Source organism: Raphanus sativus, chromosome 5 (assembly GCF_000801105.2).
Source record: "Raphanus sativus cultivar WK10039 chromosome 5, ASM80110v3, whole genome shotgun sequence".
NCBI classification, from domain to species: Eukaryota; Viridiplantae; Streptophyta; class Magnoliopsida; order Brassicales; family Brassicaceae; genus Raphanus; species Raphanus sativus.
Genome location: NC_079515.1, coordinates 25,009,558 through 25,035,385, shown reverse-complemented (window position 1 = coordinate 25,035,385; position 25,828 = coordinate 25,009,558). Strand labels below are relative to the sequence as shown.

Below are 25,828 nucleotides of genomic sequence, written 5' to 3'. Positions count from 1 at the left end.
TGTGCTTTTCTTTCCAAGTGTAAATCTATACGTGCGTCATTGTTTCTTGGTTGTATAAATGTTATATGATCAAATATGAATTGTTTCTGACAGCATACTAAGCTGTAGCTATAATTTGGCACGCGGCTTAAGCAGTGGCGGACGTATTAAGGTGAATGGGGGTGCAACTGCAACACCTTTAATTGTGGAAAAGAATTAAGCCTATGTATTTTTTCCATTAAATTTAGTTTGACACCCCATAAATTATATCTCAGTATTACTAGATAAACTTTATAATGTCCATTAATTTTAATTGAAGCCCAACGTAAGTCAATCATGTCTACAATTAAAAAAAAAAAACCAAGTTTAACTTCAATAATTTACAATTTACAAACTTAAAGCCTTGAGTTAGAATTAATTTTTTTCTATCTTTGACAACTAGCCATCATCTTCTTCGAAGCTTCAACAGGGTGAGTTTAATATTTTCTAATCTCTTCTTAGCTAATAGGTTCCTATTTAAAATAGTAATTTAGTTTGTTTTTATTGATTCTAATTATCCAATCCAACTACAAGTTATTTTATTTTTTATTTTTATCTGCAGACATGAAGAAATTTTTGATAAATTTGAAAAGAAAAGGTTTAAAAATATGAAAAAACGTAGGATTATTTTGTAGAACTTTTTTATATTTTATGAAGCTTTTAGAATAGTTATATTTTCAATTATATATTGACACAGGTTAAAAAAAATTCTGGATCCGCCACTGGGCTTAAGCAAGTAGAATCTTAATATTTTTTGTAAGTAGTAGAATCTTAATATGTTAATACATTTTATTGTTTGAACATGATATTGTTATTAGAAAACTGTTTGGACATGATATTGTGATATTATTGTTTGAACATGAAATTGTGGAGTTTACTTTTCCGTGTGACCATAACTTTTTTTCCAACAACATATTTGGTTCGAATCTGGGTGGTGACACTTACACGATACTAGCATACACCATTAAATTATTAATATCATATTATGTTCTTTTTTTTTTGGCAAACAATACTTAGATAGATTCATAAAAGTCAAACTACAATGAAACAGAGTCGGGAATTGAAATCAAAACTGCCTTTGCCAAATAGTCAGCATGAGTATTCGCTAAACACAGTACATAATGAAAAGAGATAGAGGTGAAGGATCGAGACACCATAACGATATCATGGAGCACACCCTTCAGTGCCACATCAGTCCCTTGAATCTTCAACAGGGAGATGAGGTTCTTGGAGTCAGAGAAAACACGGATACAACTGACATAACAGGATGCTGCAGTTTGAAGTACAGCCTTAACCGTCAATGTTTCAGCCACAAGAGCCGAAGGAACAAAACGCCGGTGAGAGGAAGAGCTTTCAATCATATTATGTTCTTAAAAACCTATTTTAAAATCTCTAGAATATATATATATATGTATATATATATATATCAAAACCCAAATTCGAAAATTCGAACATATTAAATTGATAATACTATTGCATGTATTTGTTTTAAAGAGTAATGTCTAAATTTATCTCTAAAAACGACTTGGTTTCATTCAAAAAAATATATTAGTTATGATCTTTGAATTTGCAGTGATTAGTTCAGAATGTGTCTATCCAACTAAGAATATGTAGTTCCTGTATATACTGTATGTGTATTCGGAATATTCCTTGTCAATCAATGAGCAAAAGACAAGTTAAGTCTAAGTTGGAAGCCTGGTAGATAACTCTCTCCCCGTCCTATGCGATCCCGATTCCTATAAGTGGATGTATTATATATTTTTCTTAGGAAGAAAGAAAACTATAGTATTTCATGGGAAAAAGGATATTTCTTGGATTCACATAATATAACATAGATATATATACTTTATGGAGAAACGATAAGGACAGAGTTTTCTTAGCATGTAAGCTTTTTTGCATACGTTTACAGTGATGCCCAAAAAGAGATGTGAAGAGCGAGAGTGGCCATGCAGAGAGAGAAGCCCTAGGTACCTCCTTTCCTTTTTATATTAAAAAGGTCAAGGACAACGAGGGATGAGAATAATTAGATTAGTTAAAAAATAAAAAAGATTTTGAAATGATAAAGAAATTAATAAAGGTGAACTGGTAGTGGGGTGGTCTTTGGTGGAGTTGTCATAATCGAGTGTACCTTTTGTTTTCCTCGAGTAGGACCCAATTTTCATTTTTCATAGTATTATTTATCGTTACTATTCTTAACATTTTGTCATTGTTGTTTTTGTCTTATGAATATAAAAATATGCAGTAACCTCTGCATGTAGAGTCTAGATTCCGAATGATTTAGTCTAATGATGTTTTTAAGAGTTAGGAAATCTTAGAGATGTCCCAAAAAAAACTTAGAGATCTTCGTAAGTTCCTCAAAATCTCTAGTACTTCTACATCTACAGAAGATGATTTGAAAGACAATATCAAGTTTTGCGTGGTCTATAGAACCTTCCTGCTTTTACATCGTATATTTCAAACTAGCTACTAAGAGCACCCGCAACAGGGGCTGTAAAGAAATCCTTAACTCTTAATCCTAGGGGATTAACAATATAATAATAATATAAATACTCATTTACCTAAGGATTGATCCCTAGATAAGGATTTTAAGGATCAAGTCCTTATAGACGTGGCAGCTTGACATCGTGTGGAGAGAATTCTCAGATGAATTTCGTTCTGCTTCACGCCATTGACGGAGACCTCAGATGAATTTCGTTCTGCTTCACGCCATTGACGGAGACCTGATCGATGCCGACTATGAAAGCTTCACCATCCAAGGTCCTGGTTTCTCTTGGCCCCTTCACCAACAACCTCTTGCCGTTTCTTCCAATTCCAGGTTTCTTCTTCTCTCTAATTGAATTCAATTAGGGTTACGATCTGTTTGATTGAATTTTGAGAGGGAATCAGTATAGTCATGTTCGTGTGTGACTGGTTGAACAACTTCTTCTTATGGGCCGACCTCTTCCTCTCTTAGCGGTACATATTTGTATGTAACATAAATAAATAGAAATTACAAAAAGGAAGAAAAGGATGCTTGAGGTGTATAATATCTACCTTTCGTTTTTTTCAGGAGAATTAAACAATGTGTTTGTTTTCCATGTTAGGCAAGATGAGGCAGCAATGGTAACCGAGACAGTTCAAAGTGTCTCAAGTGCCCTGCTGAAGATGAGGCGGTCAATTGGGGTCGATTTAGTTGGGATGGAAGCACAAGTGGTGAAGATTCATTTCCTTTTGAATGTGGGGTCTGAAAATGAGGTTCTCATGATAGGATTATGGGGCATGGGAGGCGTAGGAAAAACTACAATTGCCAAGTGTCTCTACGAATGATTTTCAAGTCAATTTCCAGCTCGCTATTTCATAGAAGACATTAAAAAGATTTATAAGGACAAGAGCCCATCCTACTTAAAGGAAAGATTCCTCCTCAGCATAACTAGTAAACATATTGATTTGCAAAGGATTGTAGTAGGACCTGAGGAAATAAAGGCAAGACTCGAGCACCAAAAAGTATTTGTGGTGCTTGATGGTGTAGATAAAGTGGAGCAGATGCATGCACTGGCAAAAGAGACGAGCTGGTTCGGTCGAGGGAGTCGAATCGTCATAACCACACAGGAGTAAACCATATACATGAGGTTAAGTGCTTGGACGATATGGATGCTCTCCAATTATTTAAAAAATCAGTTTTGGGAGGAAGAAGACCTCCTTCTGATGAATTTGAGCAATTCTTCATCAGAGGTTCGGCTGGAAATTCAGAAGCCAGCAAGGAACCTGGCTCCAAAAGAGGTAAGCCTTCTTCATCTAAACTCCATACGTCGCACCTTTATTCAAAAGACTGACTGAACCATGTAATTCTAGCAACTTCTGCAATTGTATTGGCTCTCTTGAAATAGTTTTAGGTTGATAAGGTATCAGGAGAAAAAACTAATCTTGATCGTTACTTTTCTCAGGGCAAGATGTGAATCATCCTCTGCCACTAGCTCAAAAGCATGTAGAGAGAAGTAGCGCCAAGACAGGCTGAATGACAAGTAATCTTTTGAGTTTTGTGTACATCTTATAGATAAGGTTATGATGCTCTGTTCTGGATTTTGCATACTCTTTCTGGGTTCTGTAGATGATCCTTAAAGTCCAGATTTTTACCGGAGATTTGTTCTGTTCGATTGATCATATGCGGAATCAATAGGCTTTTATTCTGTCCGATTAGTTAATTTTCAGTTGATAAGGTGATGATGCTTACTGGGAATCGTTGGTTTTATATGATCATCTTCCATACATCTCCGATGAGTTCTATCTCTTTCTATGATCATCTTCCATACATATTTGATTATATTGTTCATTTTTTATTCCTAAAGATTCAAAATTAGAAAACATCATTGGACATTCTATCTTGATTAGAGTCCTTAACTATTCTAAATAAAACAAATATTAATTTAATAATCCTAAGGACTTCAATGGTGGTAACACCATTGGAGATGCTCTAATAAAAAAATAGAATATAGTATTAATCAAAATAGATGTGATGGCTACCAGAGAATAGAGATGATATTTGGAAAATAAAACGATACAAATTTATGTTTTTTTTTTGAGAAATATACAAATTTATGTTTAAATGTCACTTTTATTTTGAATGATTTAATGATAAATACTGATCTACAAGACACGTATTAAATAACTCATTTTATATAAGACGATCAAAAGCTTTACATTGCATTTAAAATATCTATACTTAGATTATTTTGTAATTTATATTTTTATATAGTTCATACATGGTCGAATTTATTGCCTAAAATATATACACACATGCACATTGTTTCTGTATCTTATATTGTGACTAGAGTAAATACATATCTTATGGAAGCAAATGTACATCCCTAATTAAGAATCATATCACATGGATGCAGGAGAAGAAAACTAATATATAATTAAAATGTGCTGGTTGGGTAATCTGGAATATTAATACAAAACCAAAGGAGGCATAATCCAGCATATCAAATCATGATGATTCGAAAAGAATGTTTCTTTTTTTCTTTCTCGAGACTTGATGTGTGCACCCTAATATTAGCTAACCGATAAAATTGATCAATATATATATTATAGACTGGAAAGAAAAAAAAAAGAAAAGACTTCGCATTATGTACGTAAGATTAGAAAAGACGGACATGTAGGAAGGTGTCCCAGTCCGCGATTTGTAAAAGAAAGATGTGTGGTCCAAATTTGATATCAGACCTTCTTTTTATTGGACCATGCTATGAGGACACACCAACAAACATTGCGACTATATATCATTCAGAATCAAGAAATATCTAGTGATAAAATATATACTTAGACAATATAAGCTAAGAAGAAAAAGTTCATAATATTTCGTAAATTACGTAGTGACGGGGGGGGGGGGGGGGGGGGGGGGGACTTTTTCAATCAGCACTACATAAGGTTTACCCGCTGCTAAGTAAGATACTACGATTTGTGTTCTTTGAGTTTTCCACCAGTTAAATGAGTATTAATCCTCACCAGTTGTATGCTATTAGATAGTAATCCCCAGTAAGATGAAACAAGGCTTTATGAAGCACATAATAAGCTTTCCATTTATTCGTTGATCCTCTACAATGACATTTTAGATTAGACCGAGTTCAGAAAACTCGAGAAAATGATCAGCCATAGAACATCATCCAATCAACTATCTTTGTCTAGATATTATTTTGTTCATATCAACTAAGAAATTATCTAACCAAGACGATAAGTAGTTATAGAACCTCTCCAATTAATTAAAATACTTGGAAGAACTTGAAGACAGAGAAACCTACTTCTGAGGTGCAATAGTCCGGAATGCAATTTCGGCTCGCCAACATCGCAAGAATTCAAGAATCTAATGCACTTCTGGTTGAAATCTGAGTAATATACTTACTGACCACGTTTTTAAGCCCTTCTCTGTTTTTATCTTTTTCTGGCTTGGAATGGCTTCTGGACAAACTTTGTATTCGTACAATCATTCTCACTTTGATATATGAAACTCAAATACTTATAAAAAAAACTTGAAGACAGAGAAAGAAAGAATATAATGCTCCAAGGGAAATATGATTGGAAGTTTGTTGTAATATTTGTGGTTAAGTGTGTATATGTATTTGTCATTTCTTTCATTAAAATGTTTCGGTGGAATTTTAACCAATTTTTTTGTCATCACTAAAGCGTATAAGGTTGATGTAGAAATTAGAAACAACATGATATCTAATATGCAAGAGCATATTTATACATTTGAGTTTTTTTAACACTCTTCTTTTCTTTATTCAATCTCCTCCCCCAAGGAGATACTGTTTTCGAATACAAGAATTGAAGATACCTTAAAAAGACAACAGCATTGATTGAAGCTAAAACTATAAAAGGAAACACTTGTGAAGCATATGATAGGATTGAGGAATTCTGATAAGCGTGGAGAGGGTTTCCCTAGACGTCAAAGTATCGAAACCACAGATGTAAATAAGAAGATTGATGTGGGAGTTGTGAAATAGATGAGAGAGCAGCACGGTCCAAGCCCATCAGCTTTGCCTTGATAAGCCCTTTTACCTCTTTGACAAGAAACGAACGAAGGTCTTCTAGATGAAGTATGTAATCTAGAGTTTTATACATTTGAGTTACTTTAGAGGATGCCACTTTAAATGATAACTTTTTTTGAATATATTTATTAATGGATTTGTTGGGTCAATAGTTAATGCCAAAAATACTTTCTGAATGGAGGCAACATTAATTTTGCCTTACAAAATTTGGATAACGTTTTTTTCAGAAAAGGATAGAATTAATATTTTTTAAATAGATATGTTACGTAGGCGTAGCATATCAGCGAATACGCATTAACTAGGTGTTGTGCCCGCTCAAGCGGGCCTAATCATTTTATAATTACCAACTAAATATCATGATAAGTTATTGGTTATGATCTTTAAGTTTTTAACAGAATATCAAATTATTTATATATGAAATTTATGTATCAAAATATATATTCATTATTACGTTAATTTCTTGAAAGCTTTCATATATATAGTAGAAATATTTTCACTATATATTTTTGCAACTAATTTTATTTATGATTGAAAGATATTTTTTTAGATGATAATATATATATAGAAATAATTTTTTAATCTTTACTGAAGATATTCTTGGATAATAACAAAATATGTATATGAATTATCTTTTTTATTTTAATAAGATTTTTATTATATCAGTTTTAATGAGTTATCTGATTTCACAAAGATTAAATTCATTTTTTGTTGGGTTTTATTATATTAAAATCATAATTTTTAAATATTTTATAGTTACTCATTAATATATGCGTTACTAACTAAAAAAACTATGATAATAAATTATTATTTTATTTCATTTGAAAATTCTTACACTTTAGTTATAATTTTTTGAAATTTCTTTGTACACATATTTATTATATAGAAATAAATCCTAAAATTCACTTAATATTCTCTTTTCAAATATATAAAATTAAAAAAATTATTTGTTTAATATTTAGTCATATACTTTTTGTTTTCAACTTTATATTTTTATAAAAAATCAGATAACAACACAACATACATATAGGAATTATATTTATATTTTAAAATATTTTTAGATTTTGGATAAACCTTACTATTATTAATTTAAATCAATTATCTAATTAAATAAATTAATTTTCGTTTTTATTTTTAGCTTAATATTCTCTTTTCAATTATATAAAGTTAAAAAATTATTTAATTAATATTTAGTTATATAATTTATGTTTTCAACTTTATATTTAAAAAAAAAATTCAGATAACAACACAACATAATGAATTATATTTATATTTTAAAATATTTTTAAATTTTGGATAAATCTTACTATTATTAATTTTAATCAATTATCTAATTAAATAAATTAATTTTCGTTTTTCTTTTTAGATTAATTATATATTTTATTCATTAAGGGTAGTATCGATATTAACCACTCTAACTTTCAACGTGAGAGCTCCGTCGCGAAAAATCACTTCGTAAATAATTGTATAGATTAGTCATATACTTTTTGTTTTCAACTTTATATTTTATAAAAAAATCAGATAACAACACAACATACATATAGGAATTATATTTATATTTTAAAATATTTTTAGATTTTGGATAAACCTTACTATTATTAATTTAAATCAATTATCTAATTAAATAAATTAATTTTCGTTTTTATTTTTAGCTTAATATTCTCTTTTCAATTATATAAAGTTAAAAAATTATTTAATTAATATTTAGTTATATAATTTATGTTTTCAACTTTATATTTAAAAAAAAAATTCAGATAACAACACAACATAATGAATTATATTTATATTTTAAAATATTTTTAAATTTTGGATAAATCTTACTATTATTAATTTTAATCAATTATCTAATTAAATAAATTAATTTTCGTTTTTCTTTTTAGATTAATTATATATTTTATTCATTAAGGGTAGTATCGATATTAACCACTCTAACTTTCAACGTGAGAGCTCCGTCGCGAAAAATCACTTCGTAAATAATTGTATAGATACCATTGGCTCGAATCATTCTTCCTATTATGTTGGGGGGAAATAATTGATCAACAGTAGACTAGAGGTACATATATTTTTTCGAATACTAGACAGACAAATGTCGTATCTTCGTAAATCGTAATATGCAAATAAACAGAGTGTCTTTTTTTTTATCAACTAAACAGAGTGTTTAAATTTAGTAGATATGTTAGAAAATTCAATGAACTGTACTTTCTTTTCAGAGCTAGGATCGTTTCGTTTTGGCTTAGTTTAATCAGCATAGTTCACCTTTCCAGACTAGGAATGTCCATGCTGACTTCTTAGTAAAAGAGGTTAGAACATATGTAAGTCAGACATAGATAAATTGAGTTGCTTTTCGGAATAATGCAAAAATTTGATTTAATAAAATAGGGAGTTTGACATTAAAAAAAAAAACGCTAGAAGACATTATTACAAAAATAAGGTAAAAAAAGAAATACTTTAAAGTTAAGGGAGTGAGAGGAAAAGAAACACTCGAATTACATATGTTGTCGTAAGAGCCAAACCAAAATAAGGTTTAGTTCTTTTTGGTGTGTGTGAGATCGGAAATATGTACGATGTGATGTTGGAAGAGGCGAAGGTGTGGCTCGACGAACCTCCACAGCGTAAGCGGAAACTCGAAGCTCCGATCATTCCTCCACCACCACCACCTTGTCCAGCAGTAGTAGACGAGGATTCCTCCGACGAAGAGGTAGATCCGGTGGCATTGGCGAAGTATCGACGACAAGTATCCGAATCTGGCGTAATTTCTCTTAAAAACCTTTCCTTTAATCGTCTCTGAGGAACCAACCCTCTAGTGATTTATAATTAATGGTTTGTTCTGGATTAGGGTTTCGACGTGGACTTGTTCTTTCAACCTTTTGGTGGGATAATTCCCGGTGGCTGTAATGACCACAGCTTACTCTTCGGGAAGGTCGGACTCCATTGTTACAACCTTCAAAAGGTACCCTCTGCTCTGCCTTCTCCATTATCGAATCGATGTGTTTCTCTTGACACTCTTTTCTTTCTTTCTAGGGTACTAACTTGCAGTTCAAGAAAGTCACCAAAGTCAATACACAAATCTGTTCAATTTTATCGTTTTACATCACACTGGAGGCCATTGATCCTGCCCAGGACGACTCACCTGTTACTTTCCAGACCTGTGTCACCGATACTGTGCTCATGCACCAAGCACGTTTGAGAACCTTCACAACTACTTGCAGAATCAAGCCTCAAGTCCCAGGTAATGACTACTAGTACTGGCTTAATAATACAGTATGGCATCATGATACAGTAATTGTTTCAGGAACGGGAGAATTAGGTTCCAGTTGGTACCCGGATAGACATGTTGATCCCTGTTACAAAGTTGATTTGCCTAATTGGCTACAAGATGATGTACTTACAGGAGAGGATAAGCTTCAATTCTATGAGGTATAACTAAGATGTTTTTTTCACATATATTTTTTTTTTAGAAAAAACTGAGTTTTAATAACACAAACCATTTTTTTTTTACTTACACAGGTGAAAGATTGGGAGCTGAAGGACAACCAGTGGCTTTATCTATACGCTGAGTTTGCATTGTTCTCCTATTTCGAGGATGACCTGGTGAGAGGATCACTTTATTATTTTAGTATTTGATGTGTTTATTGGGCTACCAGACAGCACACTCAATAAGTTAGTTTTTGTTTTTTGCAGAGCGATTATATGCCATTTGAGATGAGGAAAGTAGTGGTGCAAACAAAGGAAGATATGAAGCTCAAGTCGGGCAATGCAGTCTTCTTCCTAAGTTTCAAGACCCGTGCTGGTCAAGAGTGCAGAGGTATCGTAAGGAGAACTACTGATGGAAAACCTGGACACATGTGCCTTGAAGCTAGGTGTTGGATCGACAAGTAGAGTTGCTGGTGTGACCCAATCTCTATTTAACTGGCAGAAGGGTTATTACTGGTTTAAGTGTTTTTTTGCTAGACCTTGTATTGCCACTTTACACCTAATTTTTAAGTTAGACTTGCAGATTTAAGTAAGATAATTTTTTTTCTTTAAAGTGAAGTTAAAGTAATGATCAAGTTGTGGTAGATTGCATACATTCTACACTGGCAAGTGAAGTTCTCTTCAGAAGAATGTTGTACATAATGCTCATTAATTTTAAACTAATCAAGTTTTGTCAATACTCGATAGAGATTTTTGTATATTGTGATATTTGATTAGTTTACATCATTGTACATTATGTAGTTAATTGTGTGTTGTCTTCTTGATAATTTGTAAATAATCGTATATTGTATTATTTGTAGTGTAATCAATCTTATATCTATTCCGATCATATATAGCCTAATAATCAATACTTTGTATTTATCATTCTGTTTGTAATTTTTTCAAACAATCAAATACTTAACCACATGAGCTTCCATCTTCACTTAACCATGATACATATAAACTCACACCTAGACTAACCAATTACCATAGTCTACATGTAACCAAAATGCACTCCTCTTATATGTATAGATTAAAGATATTTAACCTAATTTGAGCCTGAATGAATTCCTTTTGAGTAATCTCATTATTAAGATTTTGTTTCTTGTTGATTAGGTGAGATCAGAATTGAAGCTTCAAGAATGAAGAAATTAATTAATGTTGTTCATGGATTAGTAGTAGTATACTTGTAGATGAGAGATTGTATGTTAGTTGGAATCAAATAATTCGTATTTCTTATAGATAAAGATTTCTCAGAAGAAGAGGTGTTAAAATTCACTGCAAGAAAAATTTTACACACATGTGACTTAAGCTAGATGTTGGATTGTCAAGTTGCTAGTTTGATCTAAATATTTTTTCATCTCTGGTTTTTATTTTTATTGTGTATTTTTTTTGTCCTATATCTACTTGTAAGTTGATATGTTAGATAGTCTTTATTCTCTGGTTTTTAATATTTTAATATTGTCTACTTTGGTTCAATGTACCAATCTTTGTGATGACAATTAGACATACATGATCTCAGAAGTATTTTATTAGTCCTGATTTTAAATCGCTGGAATGAGATCCAAAATATTCAAAATTCACTTATATGGGTATCTAAAATCATTGGAACAATTTTATAACTGTGAGAAGTCATTTAGAACACAACTAAAATAGTGCAATTCACCAAAATAGAAATAACATACAAGAAGACATGTATTCTTGTTCTCTTCAACATTGACCAACTACTTCTCCATCAGCCGATCCTTAAATCACCATTCTGCACAAGTCTGTCACAAGTTTGATGTTGGATAACTTACTTTATATGGTATTCAAAATAAACAAAGATGTTGGATAATGATATAAAACTTACTTGTCTTAATAGATCTTTTTTTATCTCCTCATCACCCTTTCTCAATAACCATGGGTAAGAAAACCTTATGAGAAGAAAACTAGGTTTACTAAAGTATTTCTGAATGAATGTATTGATTCTTCACTAGGAGTAGGGATGGAAACCACATAACTACCAAGATCTTGATGTAGCCACATCCAAACTTATCTCCATGACTAGTTTTTGCAAGTAGATATTTTCTCATATTTTCTTCGCCCATTTTCACAAAAGACACCACATGCAGTCGTGAAACGTAGGTTTGTGATTCACAAGTCCGCGATATATCTTTCACAAACAAAAACGAACTATAATGGATGATAAATAGATGTCCATCATATATGGAAAATGAATTTACTTTCTTTGTCTCCAATGTTTTGTATTCAGGGTAAAACAAGGCCAAAGCTACTCTAGTGGGTTGATGTTCAAGATGGAGAAGTGCATCTTTGATAGTATTTAAGTTCACATGGTATTTGATAAATGCAAGCCTGGTTGAGGTATAATCATGAATGTTTTCAGCACAGCCTACGAATGGTCCGTCATCTTCGCGTTGAAATTCATGCTCCATAACATATTTGAAACCGCTGGTGACATTCGACGTATAATGATAGTGATTTCTTTTTCTTATATTGCTTCGTTTCACTGGATCAGAAAAGTCAATCAAGTCTTGAGGAGAGTATCTTATTTTGGAGTCTTGATTAGGTATTTCAATGAGTCTAACAGTCCATATTAGCTCACTGGCGACAATGGCCTAACACACATCTAAAAGCATTCAAACAAAAAAACAACAGTTAATGGATTCTTTCAAAGAAGAGCAATTAATTATATGTTGATAGACAAAATGCTAATTAAATGTTGCCATGGTTATCTTGATCTCTCAAAGGGATTCCCATAATATCTTGTCAATCCACATTTTTAAAACACTCCGGTGTAGGCTAAACCAAAAATAATTTAAAAGATATAGATTACCAGACTTAAGCAAGATAAAAATATGTGCTTATCTATTAGTTATAGATGCATATAGAACATATGTGAACTTTGCATTCAATGAGTCGATACACTCAATACTTCTGATATTACGTGAGGGTTTGAATCAATTATGAATTATAAAATGTCTTTAGGTATTATTTGGAGAACATAAACTACTAACTGCTGAAATTTTAGGTAGTCAGTTTGATAATATTATTGAGCATGGGTAGACATTCATTTGGTATGTCAACAAACAAAAAGAAAACTGGAAAGATGTAGCTCGTTTTGCTAGAATAACTATCAAATCTTAAAAATAATTAATAGAAATATAAGTTATAATGGTACACAAATAACAAAATATAAAATAATACTTCAAAACATGAATTGTTACCACTTCGACACCGAAATCCGCGTTGGGCTGATGTTCATTTCAACTTCTCCATCAACCCTTCAAATCTTCACTATGCACAAATTTTGAAAGTTTGATGTTGGATAACTTACAACCGATCCTCAAACATTAATTGATGTCACCTCGTGCGTCTTACATTATAAAACCATGTATCCTTGATTCATAAGTTGAAAACAAATGTGCATATATATATATATATATATCCACTTTCCAACTAATAACAATCTCTCAACATTACAGTTTAATGTTTTCTTTTGCAACATTGGCTATCAAATCTACTTTCATGACAACGCAAAATTCTAAATTCAAACCAATTTGTTAGCTTTGCCATATAATTCTCTGTTAGTTACACATATAGGCTACAAGATTACAAGATGAAGCTTTAACCAATCATTTATAAAGTACATTACAATACCAACAAAACAACAACTACATAGTAGAATATACTGAACCAAATCCGGTTATACAAAACCCAAAGGAATGATGTGGGTGCAAATGATGAACCAAAACCGGTTTAAAAAAACCAAAAAATTGGTGATGGGGACCAAAAGGGACGGTAGCAACCAAATGGGTCCAAAAATTTATAAGTTTGGGAGATAGTTAGTTAGTTGTCCTACTCCCAACTACACAACTTCAATGCCCCAATCTCTTCCTTTCTTCTTACTCCTCCTCCTCTCTATTTAAATCTTCCCTTCTCTCTCCCCCTCATCTCTCAATTTCCTCGTTCTCTCCGCTTTAAGCCATGAAAGTCACCGTCGTCTCCCGTAGCGGTAGAGAAGTTCTCAAAGCCCCCCTCGACCTCCCCGATTCGGTACTTTCTACCTGATCTGAGTCCTGTCTCTGTTCTGATTAGTGGATACGATTTGAGGGTTTTTGTTACATACTCTGAATTGCTCGATTGGAGAAAATGTAGCCAAAAAAGATGCATGCTTTCTGATTTTAGGGTTTGTGTGTTTTTGTTCTTTGTAGGCGACTGTTGCTGATCTGCAGGAAGCTTTTCACAAGAGAGGTAAAAGTTTCGATTTTTAAGTTTTTTAACTAGTGAATTGACTTTTTAGATGTGTTGACAGTCGATCTACTTCTGATAGCTAGTGCTAGTTTCATTTCATTTCATGCAGTAGTTGATCGTAATGTGGTGACTTTCAGAGATTGATTCTTATGGGTTATAGTCTAGATCTGTGTGGAAGCTTATGGATTGTTTAGATTTGATAATGTTATTTATACTAATGAGGATTGCTTAAGCTTGCAAACCCAGTTTGGGGTTTTTGTTTACTCATTACAAGTTTCAACCTTTTCCTCATTAATGGATCTGTCCCCTTTAGACTCAAATGCGTCCACTTTAGGTTGACCCCAGGTTATCACTTGCATGCCTCTATAAGACTTATGTTTACACTATCTGAAATCTTATTACCACAAATGTGTAGTCAGTGTATCCCTCTTATGATTAGATTCTTCAAATCTTTATCTGATCGAATTATTTCTACAGTATTATTTGTAATAAGCAGAGAGCTTAAAGTCTTTTTCTTTACATGTAGAATAGCTTTACTAATGTATTATGGTGTGTCTCCTTCTATAGACAAGGGTCTTTTCATCCTTTACTGTGTGTGATTTGGGTTTTGTTGTTTGGTAACAGCTAAGAAGTTTTACCCATCGAGGCAAAGACTGACTCTTCCCGTGGCTCCTGGGTCAAAGGACAAACCTGTTGTCCTCAACAGCAAGAAGTCACTCAAAGAGTACTGTGATGGAAACACAGACTCCTTAACCGTAGTCTTCAAAGACTTGGGAGCACAAGTCTCGTACCGCACGCTCTTCTTCTTCGAGTACCTCGGCCCGCTCTTGATCTACCCGGTCTTCTACTACTTCCCTGTTTACAAATACCTCGGCTACGGAGAAGACCGTGTGATCCACCCGGTCCAGACCTACGCTATGTACTACTGGTGCTTTCACTACTTCAAACGTATCATGGAAACGTTCTTCGTCCACCGGTTCAGCCACGCAACTTCGCCGATCGGGAACGTGTTCAGGAACTGTGCTTACTACTGGACCTTTGGTGCTTACATTGCGTATTACGTGAACCATCCTTTGTACACACCGGTTAGTGACCTTCAGATGAAGATTGGGTTCGGGTTTGGTTTGGTTTGCCAAGTCGCCAACTTCTACTGTCACATTCTGTTGAAGAATCTCAGAGACCCTAGTGGAGCTGGAGGGTACCAGATCCCACGTGGTTTCCTCTTCAACATTGTTACGTGTGCCAATTACACGACCGAGATTTACCAGTGGCTAGGATTCAACATCGCTACTCAGACCGTTGCAGGATATGTTTTCTTAGCTGTTGCAGCTCTGATTATGACCAACTGGGCTCTTGGAAAGCACAGCCGTCTGAGAAAGGTAACGAAAGCTAAACTCTCAAGTCTGTTTGCACTATGTGGTTCTTATTGTGGTGGTTTGTGATTGCAGATATTTGATGGGAAAGATGGGAAGCCAAAGTATCCAAGAAGATGGGTTATATTGCCTCCATTCCTGTAGAAGACTCATCGTTGTGATCTTCGTTCTATCAGTTTAAAAGCTTTCTTAATAAGAGGTTGTAAAAGAGATTTGGAAGATGTTCGTTTTTCTCTGTATTTGTTATCACTTTTGTTTTGAGATGTTTTTTGTAAGTTTAGAGATTTTAGACACTTGCTTCTTGTTGTTCAAAAAAAAAAGAAAAAAGACCCTTGCTTCTTTAATCGTTTCTCACGCAAATCAAATCCTCCATTGTATTGCGTAGTAACTCAATCTCAAGACATGGTGAGAGCACTAGGCATGCGGTTCAATATTCGGTTTTTGGTTAGTTTGGTTCAACATAAATCTTATCGAATTAACTCAATAAAGTTCGATTTGGTATTTGGTTTTTGAAAATCCTATTAGAGTGTTTGGTTTCTTTAATATTTTGGTTTAGTTTAGTTATCGATTTGGTTTTTGGTTTTTGAAAATCCTGTTAGAGTGTTTGATTTCTTTCATAATTTTGGTTTAGTTTAGTTACAAACTTACAATTTCAGATAAGTTTGATTACTTTTGGTTTAGTTCGGTTCAGGTTTTTGGTATAGTTCGGTTATAATTTTCTTTTTTGGTGTTCTTAAAGAAAACCAAAGTAACCTCCGAACCAAACTTAACTTAAAGTAAACTACCAAATCAAACTGAACTAACCAAAAAATTCAGTTCGGTTCAGCTCAAAATCCCAGCCCTAAGAGCACAACCTAATGAACATTGTCATTCGAAGTAATAGTAAGGATGCCATGGTATACATTACACATCGATGAGACGGGAACTAACCAAGCTGACGAATTTGAAGTTCCACTAGTGGATTAGGATGTGTCTGAAGTACAGAAAATACACATTTTTATGAAAGGATACGAATGAAATGTTGTATGCTGAACAGAAGCAGATGAAGCTTTTACACAAAGAAGACAAGAACATGGAGAGAGTAATCAAGCTGACGAATTTTCTCCCCACAGTTGGTTAGAGAGTTCATCTCTCAAGACCGATGACGCCTCATCGACAGTCTTGCAGCTTCTCTGCCTGTAATTCACGTCATGCTGGTGAGACAAAAGACGATCATCCAAAGTCTGATCCTCCATATCTATAAGAATGTTGTGCAGCAAGCAACAGACAAATATTATCCTTGGTAACCGGTTTCTATCAGGCATCCACATGACTCCGTTTATGATCCTCCACGTATCTTTAAGCCTCGACAAGGCCATCTGCGCGGGCTTTCTAGTCTCGGAGTGTCTTTTGTTGAACTCTGTTTGAGGAAGCGACATGGGTTTGCCTTGGTATGGTGTGAGAAGCCACGGAAGAAGAGGAAAGCCTGAGTCGCCTACAATGTATTCTCTTAGCTCTGTTCTCGCCGAGAGCTGAATCTTTCCCCCGTTCAGTCTCTTCCCTTTCTCAACGAGTTTGAAGAAGCCTGAGTTCTTGAGGACGACGTCATCGCTTAAACTCCCAGGCCAACCGGCTATCACGTCGAGGAATCTCATGTCAGGGTCCACTACAGCCTGCAACACCATGCTGAAGTTCTTCTCTCCGTCCAACCAAACCTTGTTTGACTGCTCCACATTGGGAAGGTTCATGACCACATGCGTAATGTCTATTGCTCCACAGCAGTTGGGAAGGCCTGAGATTTTCTCAAACTTTGATTTTATATCGTCCAGTTTCGAAGGCCATGAGAGGTGGTGCAGGGCTCTCTCTTCCATCGACTCGACAAAGCGCCAGGTGATCTGAGAAACAGTTGACTGATTCATACCAAAGGACTCTCCAATGACTGAGAGAGACTCGCCAGAGCCAAGCCTCCTCAGCGCCACTGCAACACGGTCGTTGAGAGTTAACGGTTTGCCGTTTGAGTCGCTGAAGTTTGCAGGCTTAGCTGTGAAGTCGTCTTTCACGAGAGAGCAAATGTAGTCAAATGTCTTTCTTGATACTTTGAAGACTGACTCGAATGTCTTTGGATCCGTAGACCCCGAGTATGGACCTAAAAGGTAAATAAGAAAAAAAAAAAAGCATGAGTGTCTCATAGTAACAAGGATCAGCAACGTCAAGCTTATTCCTCTTGTAAACTTTTAATTGAAATATATAGTCAATGCCCTGACTAAGATTACGAAGAAGAAACATTTAAATGTATAAGTTACTACCTCTAGAAAATTGGTTATCATCGACCTAGAAGGGTACTTACAAAAGGTGTGGACAATGGGAACAAAACAGATCCTCACTAAGTTCAACTTACTTAAAAAAAATCTCAATATCACTGTCAGAGGCATTGAGTTATATAGCATAGTAAAATTAAGAATGCCATCATTAGAAAATGAGAAGTAATATCTTCCAAGTGGTTACAGAAACACAAGTTCTAGTGCTTAATAATCCCAAAGTCGCATAAAGGGCTGCAAGGTAAAAGTTGCTTGATCTGGAAGAATAAACTTTATAAACTCTCACATCTATAAATGGCTATAAGCAGTAAGAACAAGCTTTTTTTTTTTTTTTGCACTAAGAACAAGCTGCTTCAAGCCTTTATAGGTAAATGTAGTTAGTAAGCCAAATCGAAAAAGAGAAAGTTATACTTTCTCAATTAAAACAGATCGAAACCGATAGATAAAACGACGAATTAAAGAAAAATAAATATACAATCCGTTAGAATCCTGAAACGCGAGATTCGGGAGATATCTAGAAGCTTTTAAAACGATATATACCAATGCATAATAATTATTACCATAGATTCGGCGAGAGAATCCATCCCACCAATCCGACGGCTGAGATGAGTCGTTGTTGTCGTTGTCGTAGTCGTCGTCGTTGTTGTTGTCACTGGCGGCGGAAGCGGAAGCAGCGAGTAAGACGTTGGGATCAGCCTTCTTCTCGGCTGATCTCTTCCTCTTCTTTAACGCCTTGATAGGTCCCATTTAGATTAGATAGACAGATCTCTCCTTGTCTCCTCAGAAACGATACTGTGATGGAAGTCGTGGGGGAAGAGTCCAAAAAAGGTTCAGTGAAGAAGATTTGTGTGTTTTTTGAAAACATGCAAGAGAGAGAGAGAGAGAGATTCAAGGTACAAAAAGATGAAGATATTATATTTTTATTTATGTATATCAGTATATATAAGTGGGCGTGACCATTTGGTTTAGTTTTTTTTTTTTGTTTACTCGCCACTTGTTTTGTAAAATGAGTAAAAGATTAAAAAGCCTTCCATCCAAAAATCCAAAACTTAGACCATCTTTAATGTATTCTCAATTCCTGTGTTTTTGGTAAAATAGAAAAACTCTATAATATATAGTATTTGTTTATAATTAGATTAAATTAATATTAAATATAAATATGATTATAAATAAAACAGAAATTTAAAAAAAAAAAATTTAAAAAATAAATAAAATAAAAAGTATTATTTTTAAAAGAGAAACCTAGTGTGAGAAAACTACCATAAATTTATTAAAAAGTAAAATTCCATAATAAAACAATACACAAGAAATCTTATAACTTTTTCTACTGACAAAACACAAAGATCTTATAAGAGAGATTTTTAAAAGAGCAAATGTAGTCAAATGTCTTTCTTGATACTTTGAAGACTGACTCGAATGTCTTTGGATCCCTAGACCCCGAGTATGGACCTAAAGTAAAAAAAAACGCATGATTGTCTCATAGTAACAAGGATCAGCAACGTCAAGCTTGTTCCTCTTCTAATTTTTTTTTATTGAAATAGAGTCAATGCCCTTGACTAAGATTACGAAGAAGAAACATGAATAAGATTTAAAATGCATAAGTTACTACCTCTGAGAGCTAATCATCACCTAGCAAATTAGTTAGCGTGCGAGGAAGAAGCCTACTAACAAAAGGTGTGAAAATGGGAACAATGCACAAAACAGAAGAGATGCTCACTAGTCCAACTTGCTAAAAATCTCAATATCACTGTCAGAGGCTGTGAGTTATGTAGCAGAACTCTTACATAGTTAAGTTAAGAATGAGAAAGTAAATGGTTACAGAAACACAGGTTCTGGTGCTTAAATTCCAAAGATGTTAAAAGATTTTCATATCTCATACACAATCATCATCCAAAGCTGTAAGCATGATAGTCTCTCATAGTAACAAGGATCAACGACGTCAAGCTTGTTCATCTTCTAAAACAGTTGAACATACATACCTCTATTGCAAAAGAAACATGCATAACAACAACACTAGTGCTAATGTTACTAGCACTGCAAACTAAAACGAAGAGCCCCCTAGCAAATGGTTACCGTACGAGCAAGAAGCCCTACTTACAGAAGGTGTGACAATGGGAACAATGCTTGTTAAATCATCCAATGCTTGTTAAATAATGATCAATATTTAATAACCTTTACTAGATCATCACATACTTGTTAAAAAAAAAAACATAATAGCTTCAAATAAGGGAATTAACAAGTGCGGCTCGTGCAGCGGCTTCTGAAGCTTCTATAACCATAGAGGCAAAGGATGCTATTCCGGGGCCAAGTGAGAGTCTCGTGGAGATCAGTTTGCACGACTGGTCAGCTTCTTTGTAAAGAGAAAGATTGGCTACTCTATCAGTGATGGCTTTTTTGTTCTGCAGACAAAATAAATAAATAAAACAGCAGGTGAGGTCAGAGAGTTAATATTAGCTTTAGAAGTAGAGAGGGGCATTATTACCTTCCTCCTGAATCTGTTCATAGCATGCCTGACAGTGAGAGTATGTGATGATAGTTTGAGGGAATGATCCTCCCATTCGTCTACAAGTTTTCCAAGAAGAGCTACGCTAGCTTCAAGATTCTCCTTGTAGAGAACATCCCATTGCTTAAAGCAATCAACGTTTTGTGTCAAAACACTGATGGCGATTGCTGTAGCTTCATTGGCTAGAGCAGGATTTCCTGTAAAACAAGCAAAGGGTGGTAAATTCAAATAGAACCACCAAACCAAGAGAGAGGGGGAGAAGTAAGGTTTTCGTATTGTTACTACCAATACCTTCTTGTCCACCAGCCAATTTCAAGGAAAAAGTGAATATCTGTTTCAGTGCGTCTGCACAAGTAATAGTATCTGGTTCAAGGGCTACTTCCTTCAACAAGGGATAAATTGCCTCAAACCTCTCTGTTGAGGCTACTCTAGCGGATGGAGCAGGGAATGTAAGCCGCACCAACATCTCAAACGAACTAGGTGGAATCAGCCGCTCTCCATGCCTAACAGGTTCGTTTAGGAGTACAGCTCGAGCCTCTGGATTCGAGGACAACATCCTGATTAAAAAGAAAAACAAGATTTTAGACATACAAGCAGTGGAAGGAAGGAGGGAGGGAGAAAATCTTAAAAATGGACTCACATCTCAACAGGTTGCAGGATGAGATCAATTGACTGAGAGCTGTAGCACTCGTAATTAGCGACTAGTGGTGGCAGCAAGTTACGCACCCACGAATACAAGCCAGCAGGTAAATCACCTTGGGAGGTCTGTCACCATTTAATTATAACATTGAGAAACTTGAACAAAACACATTCTCGGTCACATGAAAAAAAAAACTATCAGAATTAACCTGAGACATCATCCAAATTAGAAGCCGGAACTTGTCCTGGCCCTGACATGTAGGTCCCTCCCTCAGCTCTTGCAAAACGAGAGTCAAAGCATCAGGTTTAGTACGCAACACCATGGCTAACACAACAAATGTTGCCACCTACAAGTCAGGAAAAAAAAAGAAGCAAACGTTGGAGTCAGTCAGAGAGTCAAGCAAAGTTAAAACTGAATAAAAGACACCAATTCAAAAACTGAACCTTAGATTTGTCAGAATTAAGTTGTTCAACTTTGACAACTCCAGGCCATTCAGTGAGAATGAGATCAGAGGCCCACAGTACAACGCCAAGTAGTGTATCGAGTGGAAGTATGTTGATGAAATCGAGTGTTTTTTCGATGACAGGCATAGGAATAAGAGACAACGGAACCTGTTAAATTAACCAAAGAGAGACAATCAGCTAAGCTAAACCACCACCAAAAGAAGACATCAAGATTATTCACAAAAGCTCACACACATGAATGAGCTTGGATAAAGGATACTCCTCGAACATGTTGACCCATTGAAAGGATACTTTGGAAAGTTCAATCCCATAGTAATCGATTAATTTTAATATCTGCCTCTCCGGGTGATACCAATCCTCGTTCTATTAACAAACAAACAAACAAACAAACCAGAGTTAAAATTCGACTATTCTAAATTTAGACAAAATCCGATTTTAACTTACCAATACTTCGTCGAGGAAAGTCGCAAGAGGTGAGGGATCTATCTTTTTGGCAGCTTCGGACAAAGACACTATTGCCTTTTCAGTTTCTTCCCAGTCAGATTCATCTTTCACGGACAAAGACAATTCTTCAGATGCTGTAACCATAGTGGTAAAGGAGGGTGCTAATCCGAGTCTTCTGTCTACACCTAGGGCTTTTTTGTTCTACAGACAAATAATAATATTATAGCAGGTGAGGTCAGAGATGATATAATTAGTTAATAGAAGCTTAGAAGATTCTAAGAGAGAGGCATTATTATTACCTTCGTCCTGAAGCTATTCATTGCTCGAATGACAGTGAGAGCATCAGTCGGTGATGATGATAGTTTGATGAGGGAATGATCCTCCCATTCGTCTACAAGTTTTCTAAGAAGAGCTACGCTAGCTTCAAGATTCTCCTTGTAGAGAACATCCCATTGCTTAAAGCAAGCAACGTTTTGTGTCAAAACACTGATGGCGATTGCCGTAGCTTCATTGGCTAGAGCAGGATTTCCTGTAAAACAAGCAATGGGTGATAAATTCAAATAGAACCACCAAACCAAGAGAGAGAGAGGGAGAAGTAAGGTTTTCGTAATTGTTACTACCAATACCTTCTTGTCCACCAGCAGCTGCTAATTTCAAGGAAAAGGTGAATATCTGTTTGAGTGCGTCTGCACAAGTAATAGTATCTGGGGCAAGGGCTACTTCCTTCAACAAGGGATAAATTGCCTGAAACCTCTCTGTTGAGGCTACTCTAGCGGATGGAGCAGGGAATGTAAGGCGCACCAACATCTCAAACGAACTAGGTGGAATCAGCCGCTGTCCATGCCTAACAGGTTCGTTTAGGAGTACAGCTCGAGCCTCTGGATTCGAGGACAACATCCTGATTAAAAGAAAAACAAGATGATTTTAAGACATACAAACAAGCAAGCAGTGGAAGGAGAAAATCTTAAAACTGGACTGGACTCACATCTCAGCAAACTGCAGGATGAGATCAATTGAGTGAGAGCTGCAATTGTTATTAAAGACAAGTGGGAGCAAGTTAAGCGCCCAGGAATACAAGGCAGCAGGTAGATCATCTTGGAAGGCCTGAGTCATCATCCAAAGGATAAGCGGAAGATTGTCTTGGCTATGATATTTAGGTCTCCCCCTGAGCATCAGCAAATGACAAGTCAAAGAACCAGGTCTCGCACGCAACACCATGGCTAATTCAACCAACGTCGCCACCTACATGTTACCACACTGACTAAGTAGAAGAAGAAGATATATATAAGTGACAAAACAAAGGGGGAAATTTACTTTACCTGAGATTTGGAAAAAGTTTGTTCTTGGCCTGTGGCATGTGCTTCCCAATCAATGAGAAGTCGATTAAGTGCCCACGAAACGAACTTCCACTGTGTCTCAAATGGAAGTTGGTTGATCCAAACTGCTGCTGTTTCGTAGACAGACTTAGGAATATGAGATAATGGAACCTGTTAAGCAAGCAAGCAAGCAAGATATCAGCTGAAGTTTTTTTTGATTTAAAAGAAAGAAAGAAAGAAAAAAAAAAGGTAAAGTCACTCACATCGGACAAAGGAGATTTCTTTAACATGTTAAACCATGGTAATGACGATACTTGGGAAAATTCATCCACAAGGTAATAGTTAAACCTCAATAAGTCAAGCTCCGGCACACCCTGTTAACAGAAAAAAAAAAGACCAAAATTGAAATTCGATTTTGTGGATTACACAAAAGCGAGCGAGCGCATATTCAACTCTTACCTTTACTTTGTCGACGAAAGCCGCAAAACGTGAGGGAACCATCTTTTTGGCAGCTTCGGACAAAGAAGCTATCGCCGCCTCCTTTTCCCAGTTAGATTCATCTTCCACGGAACAAGACGAATCTTCAGTTAGCCGCTGAAGAACAAAAAAAATTGAACAGCGTATTCCAATTTTACAATATTTAATGCAAGGGTTTGATTCATTATCAAACAAAAGTTTGAAGATTAATAAAAAAAAGAAAAAGATCCAGTTCACTAACGTTAAGTTCTGGAAGACCGATCTTTGCCGTTTCAGCTTCCTTCGCCTTCGCCTCCTGATTCGATTTGTTCTGATCCATTAGGTTTTCTACTTAGTTTTTGTTCGTCGAGTGGTGAAGAAACCCTATAAGAGAGCGCGCTAATTTATTTTACTTTCTTTTTTATGCTCTATTTATACTTTTATAGACAGAGATCTTATTGCTAGAGAGACCTCTCTAGGCGGTTGCAAAACACTTTTCTTTTTCCCTTTTACAATTCGTTTTTTTTTAACATTTTTAAAAAAAATTGATATTTATCTTTTATAATTCTCTATTTTTAGTGAGTTTAAGAACAAACATTATAATTTTTTTTAAAAAGAATTAACTTTCTAATACCTTTTTACAATTATTATTTTTGTTTAGTTTTTTTAAAAAAGAAATTATTATCAAATATTTTAATAATATAGAATTTTAAAATAATACGTAATAGTAATTTTCCTTTTCTAAAATATATAATGATTCAAAATATATATACTAAAAATAATATTGAAGAAATAATTTTAAATTTTATTTAATAGTGAAAAGTAATTATAAAAATTATTTAAAAGACTGTTTTGTAATGAGAATTTTTTTTTTAAATCTCTATTAAATAATAAAGAAAAAAGAATTATATCATATTTTTAATACATGTCACAATCTTAAAATTTTATTGACATATATCACAATCATGTTAATTAGTAACTTTGAAGAACCAAATTTTATATAATAAAATAATATTCTTTTTTAAAAGCCTAAGTAAAAGAAAATTGTAAAAGTATTCTTATCATTTTTTTATAAGTAACTAACTTTCCTTTCTAATAGATAATTTATATGTCAAAAATTATGAACAAAAATAGCTACAAATATTTTACATCTATATTTAGGTTTAAGCTTCCACATATTATTTTTACAAAATACAATAGTATTTACATGAAAAGTATTACCTGAGTATTTTCTTTTAATTTTTTGATACAATTCAACTTTTTATTATCATTATTACATTTTATTATAACATAACTTTCAATTTTGATGTTATTGTTTACATCATATATTAAACAGATATTTTCTATTAAAAATAAAATAGTTGCATAAAAATCATAAGGAAAAACTAATAAAATAGTTAGTTTTCCTTTTTTTAGAAAAAAGTCTAAATAAAAATGTAAAGGTGAAAGTAATCTTATAATTAACTAATTTTTCTAATAATTCTGTGTTAAAAGAATATAAATCAAAAATAACTTAAAAATATTTCCCCTGATATGATTGCGACATGTATCAATTATTAAAAAAATAGATTTTGAATATGTCAATAAAAACTGACATTATGTAAAAATAATTTTTTCATAAAATCGTAAATAAAAAAAATTTCTAAAAAAAAAATATTTTCTAATCTTAACACTTTAAATTTTTTTTCTTTTAAATCTTAACCGAAAATAATTGTAAAAAATAATAGTAATTTTTATTTTAAAAATTTAATGATAAACATGATACTAACAATTATTTAATTAACTAGACAAATTGAAGAAAAAAACGTTAGTGATATTGAAAAAATGAATTTTGAAGATGCCATATTTTAAAAATAATTAATATTAACTGGAAATAATTATTTGATTGAAATTTTATTTTTATAAATCGTAGATGAAATATAATTGTAAAAGATTAAGTAATATTAATTTTCTTTTCTAAATTTCCAAAAGCTGTAAAAGAATATTCGATAGTTGTTTTCCTTTTTACACATATTATATATAATTTATATTAAAATTAAAATTTGACAAATCAATTTCTGCCTTTTAAGGCGGGTCTGATTCTTAGATATTT

The 25,828-nt window shown here is 33.9% G+C and overlaps 4 protein-coding genes across 4 annotated transcripts; 2 read left to right on the top strand and 2 right to left on the bottom strand.

The window, feature by feature from the left end:
- Positions 1-9,061: 9,061 nt before the first annotated feature.
- Positions 9,062-10,687, top strand: LOC108859204 (UPF0725 protein At4g29550). The gene is made up of 6 exons (XM_018633079.2): positions 9,062-9,285; positions 9,373-9,486; positions 9,558-9,765; positions 9,829-9,953; positions 10,044-10,127; positions 10,218-10,687. Exons 1-6 carry the CDS (start codon positions 9,094-9,096, stop codon positions 10,413-10,415), a joined length of 921 nt encoding a protein of 306 aa, XP_018488581.1. The 5' UTR covers positions 9,062-9,093; the 3' UTR covers positions 10,416-10,687.
- Positions 10,688-13,849: 3,162 nt separating this feature from the next.
- On the top strand, positions 13,850-15,960 carry LOC108805403 (very-long-chain enoyl-CoA reductase). The gene is made up of 4 exons (XM_018577439.1): positions 13,850-14,045; positions 14,204-14,243; positions 14,868-15,622; positions 15,692-15,960. Exons 1-4 carry the CDS (start codon positions 13,977-13,979, stop codon positions 15,758-15,760), a joined length of 933 nt encoding a protein of 310 aa, XP_018432941.1. The 5' UTR covers positions 13,850-13,976; the 3' UTR covers positions 15,761-15,960.
- A 591-nt stretch (positions 15,961-16,551) lies between these two features.
- On the bottom strand, positions 16,552-18,824 carry LOC108856583 (protein ALP1-like). Its single transcript, XM_018630421.2, has 2 exons — positions 18,474-18,824; positions 16,552-17,741 (listed from the first exon to the last, which is right to left on the bottom strand). The coding sequence occupies exons 1-2, from the start codon at positions 18,658-18,660 to the stop codon at positions 16,702-16,704; spliced, it is 1,227 nt and encodes a 408-aa protein (XP_018485923.1). The 5' UTR covers positions 18,661-18,824; the 3' UTR covers positions 16,552-16,701.
- Positions 18,825-20,045: 1,221 nt separating this feature from the next.
- On the bottom strand, positions 20,046-24,150 carry LOC108859841 (uncharacterized). The gene is made up of 15 exons (XM_018633749.2): positions 23,999-24,150; positions 23,740-23,874; positions 23,544-23,654; positions 23,284-23,451; positions 22,950-23,206; positions 22,591-22,862; positions 22,264-22,493; positions 21,965-22,165; positions 21,755-21,883; positions 21,500-21,667; positions 21,265-21,402; positions 21,057-21,181; positions 20,708-20,973; positions 20,396-20,613; positions 20,046-20,312 (listed from the first exon to the last, which is right to left on the bottom strand). The coding sequence occupies exons 1-15, from the start codon at positions 24,074-24,076 to the stop codon at positions 20,133-20,135; spliced, it is 2,676 nt and encodes an 891-aa protein (XP_018489251.2). The 5' UTR covers positions 24,077-24,150; the 3' UTR covers positions 20,046-20,132.
- Between the last annotated feature and the right edge of the window lie 1,678 nt (positions 24,151-25,828).

What these genes read in the sequence shown, in the direction of transcription:
- LOC108859204 (XM_018633079.2), top strand. Translation starts at nt 9,094, where the DNA reads ATGTACGATGTGATGTTGGAAGAGGCGAAGGTGTGGCTCGACGAACCT. An exon ending in ATTGTTACAACCTTCAAAAG is followed by an intron (nt 9,487 to 9,557) that starts GTACCCTCTGCT and finishes CTTTCTTTCTAG; the next exon opens with GGTACTAACTTGCAGTTCAA. An exon ending in AATCAAGCCTCAAGTCCCAG is followed by an intron (nt 9,766 to 9,828) that starts GTAATGACTACT and finishes TAATTGTTTCAG; the next exon opens with GAACGGGAGAATTAGGTTCC.
- LOC108805403 (XM_018577439.1), top strand. Translation starts at nt 13,977, where the DNA reads ATGAAAGTCACCGTCGTCTCCCGTAGCGGTAGAGAAGTTCTCAAAGCC. An exon ending in GGAAGCTTTTCACAAGAGAG is followed by an intron (nt 14,244 to 14,867) that starts GTAAAAGTTTCG and finishes GTTTGGTAACAG; the next exon opens with CTAAGAAGTTTTACCCATCG. An exon ending in AGCACAGCCGTCTGAGAAAG is followed by an intron (nt 15,623 to 15,691) that starts GTAACGAAAGCT and finishes TTGTGATTGCAG; the next exon opens with ATATTTGATGGGAAAGATGG.
- LOC108856583 (XM_018630421.2), bottom strand. Translation starts at nt 18,660, where the DNA reads ATGGGACCTATCAAGGCGTTAAAGAAGAGGAAGAGATCAGCCGAGAAG. An exon ending in ATTCTCTCGCCGAATCTATG is followed by an intron (nt 17,742 to 18,473) that starts GTAATAATTATT and finishes TTTACCTTTTAG; the next exon opens with GTCCATACTCGGGGTCTACG.
- LOC108859841 (XM_018633749.2), bottom strand. Translation starts at nt 24,076, where the DNA reads ATGGATCAGAACAAATCGAATCAGGAGGCGAAGGCGAAGGAAGCTGAA. An exon ending in CTTTCGTCGACAAAGTAAAG is followed by an intron (nt 23,655 to 23,739) that starts GTAAGAGTTGAA and finishes TTCTGTTAACAG; the next exon opens with GGTGTGCCGGAGCTTGACTT. An exon ending in TGAACAGATTCAGGAGGAAG is followed by an intron (nt 20,313 to 20,395) that starts GTAATAATGCCC and finishes TTTTGTCTGCAG; the next exon opens with AACAAAAAAGCCATCACTGA.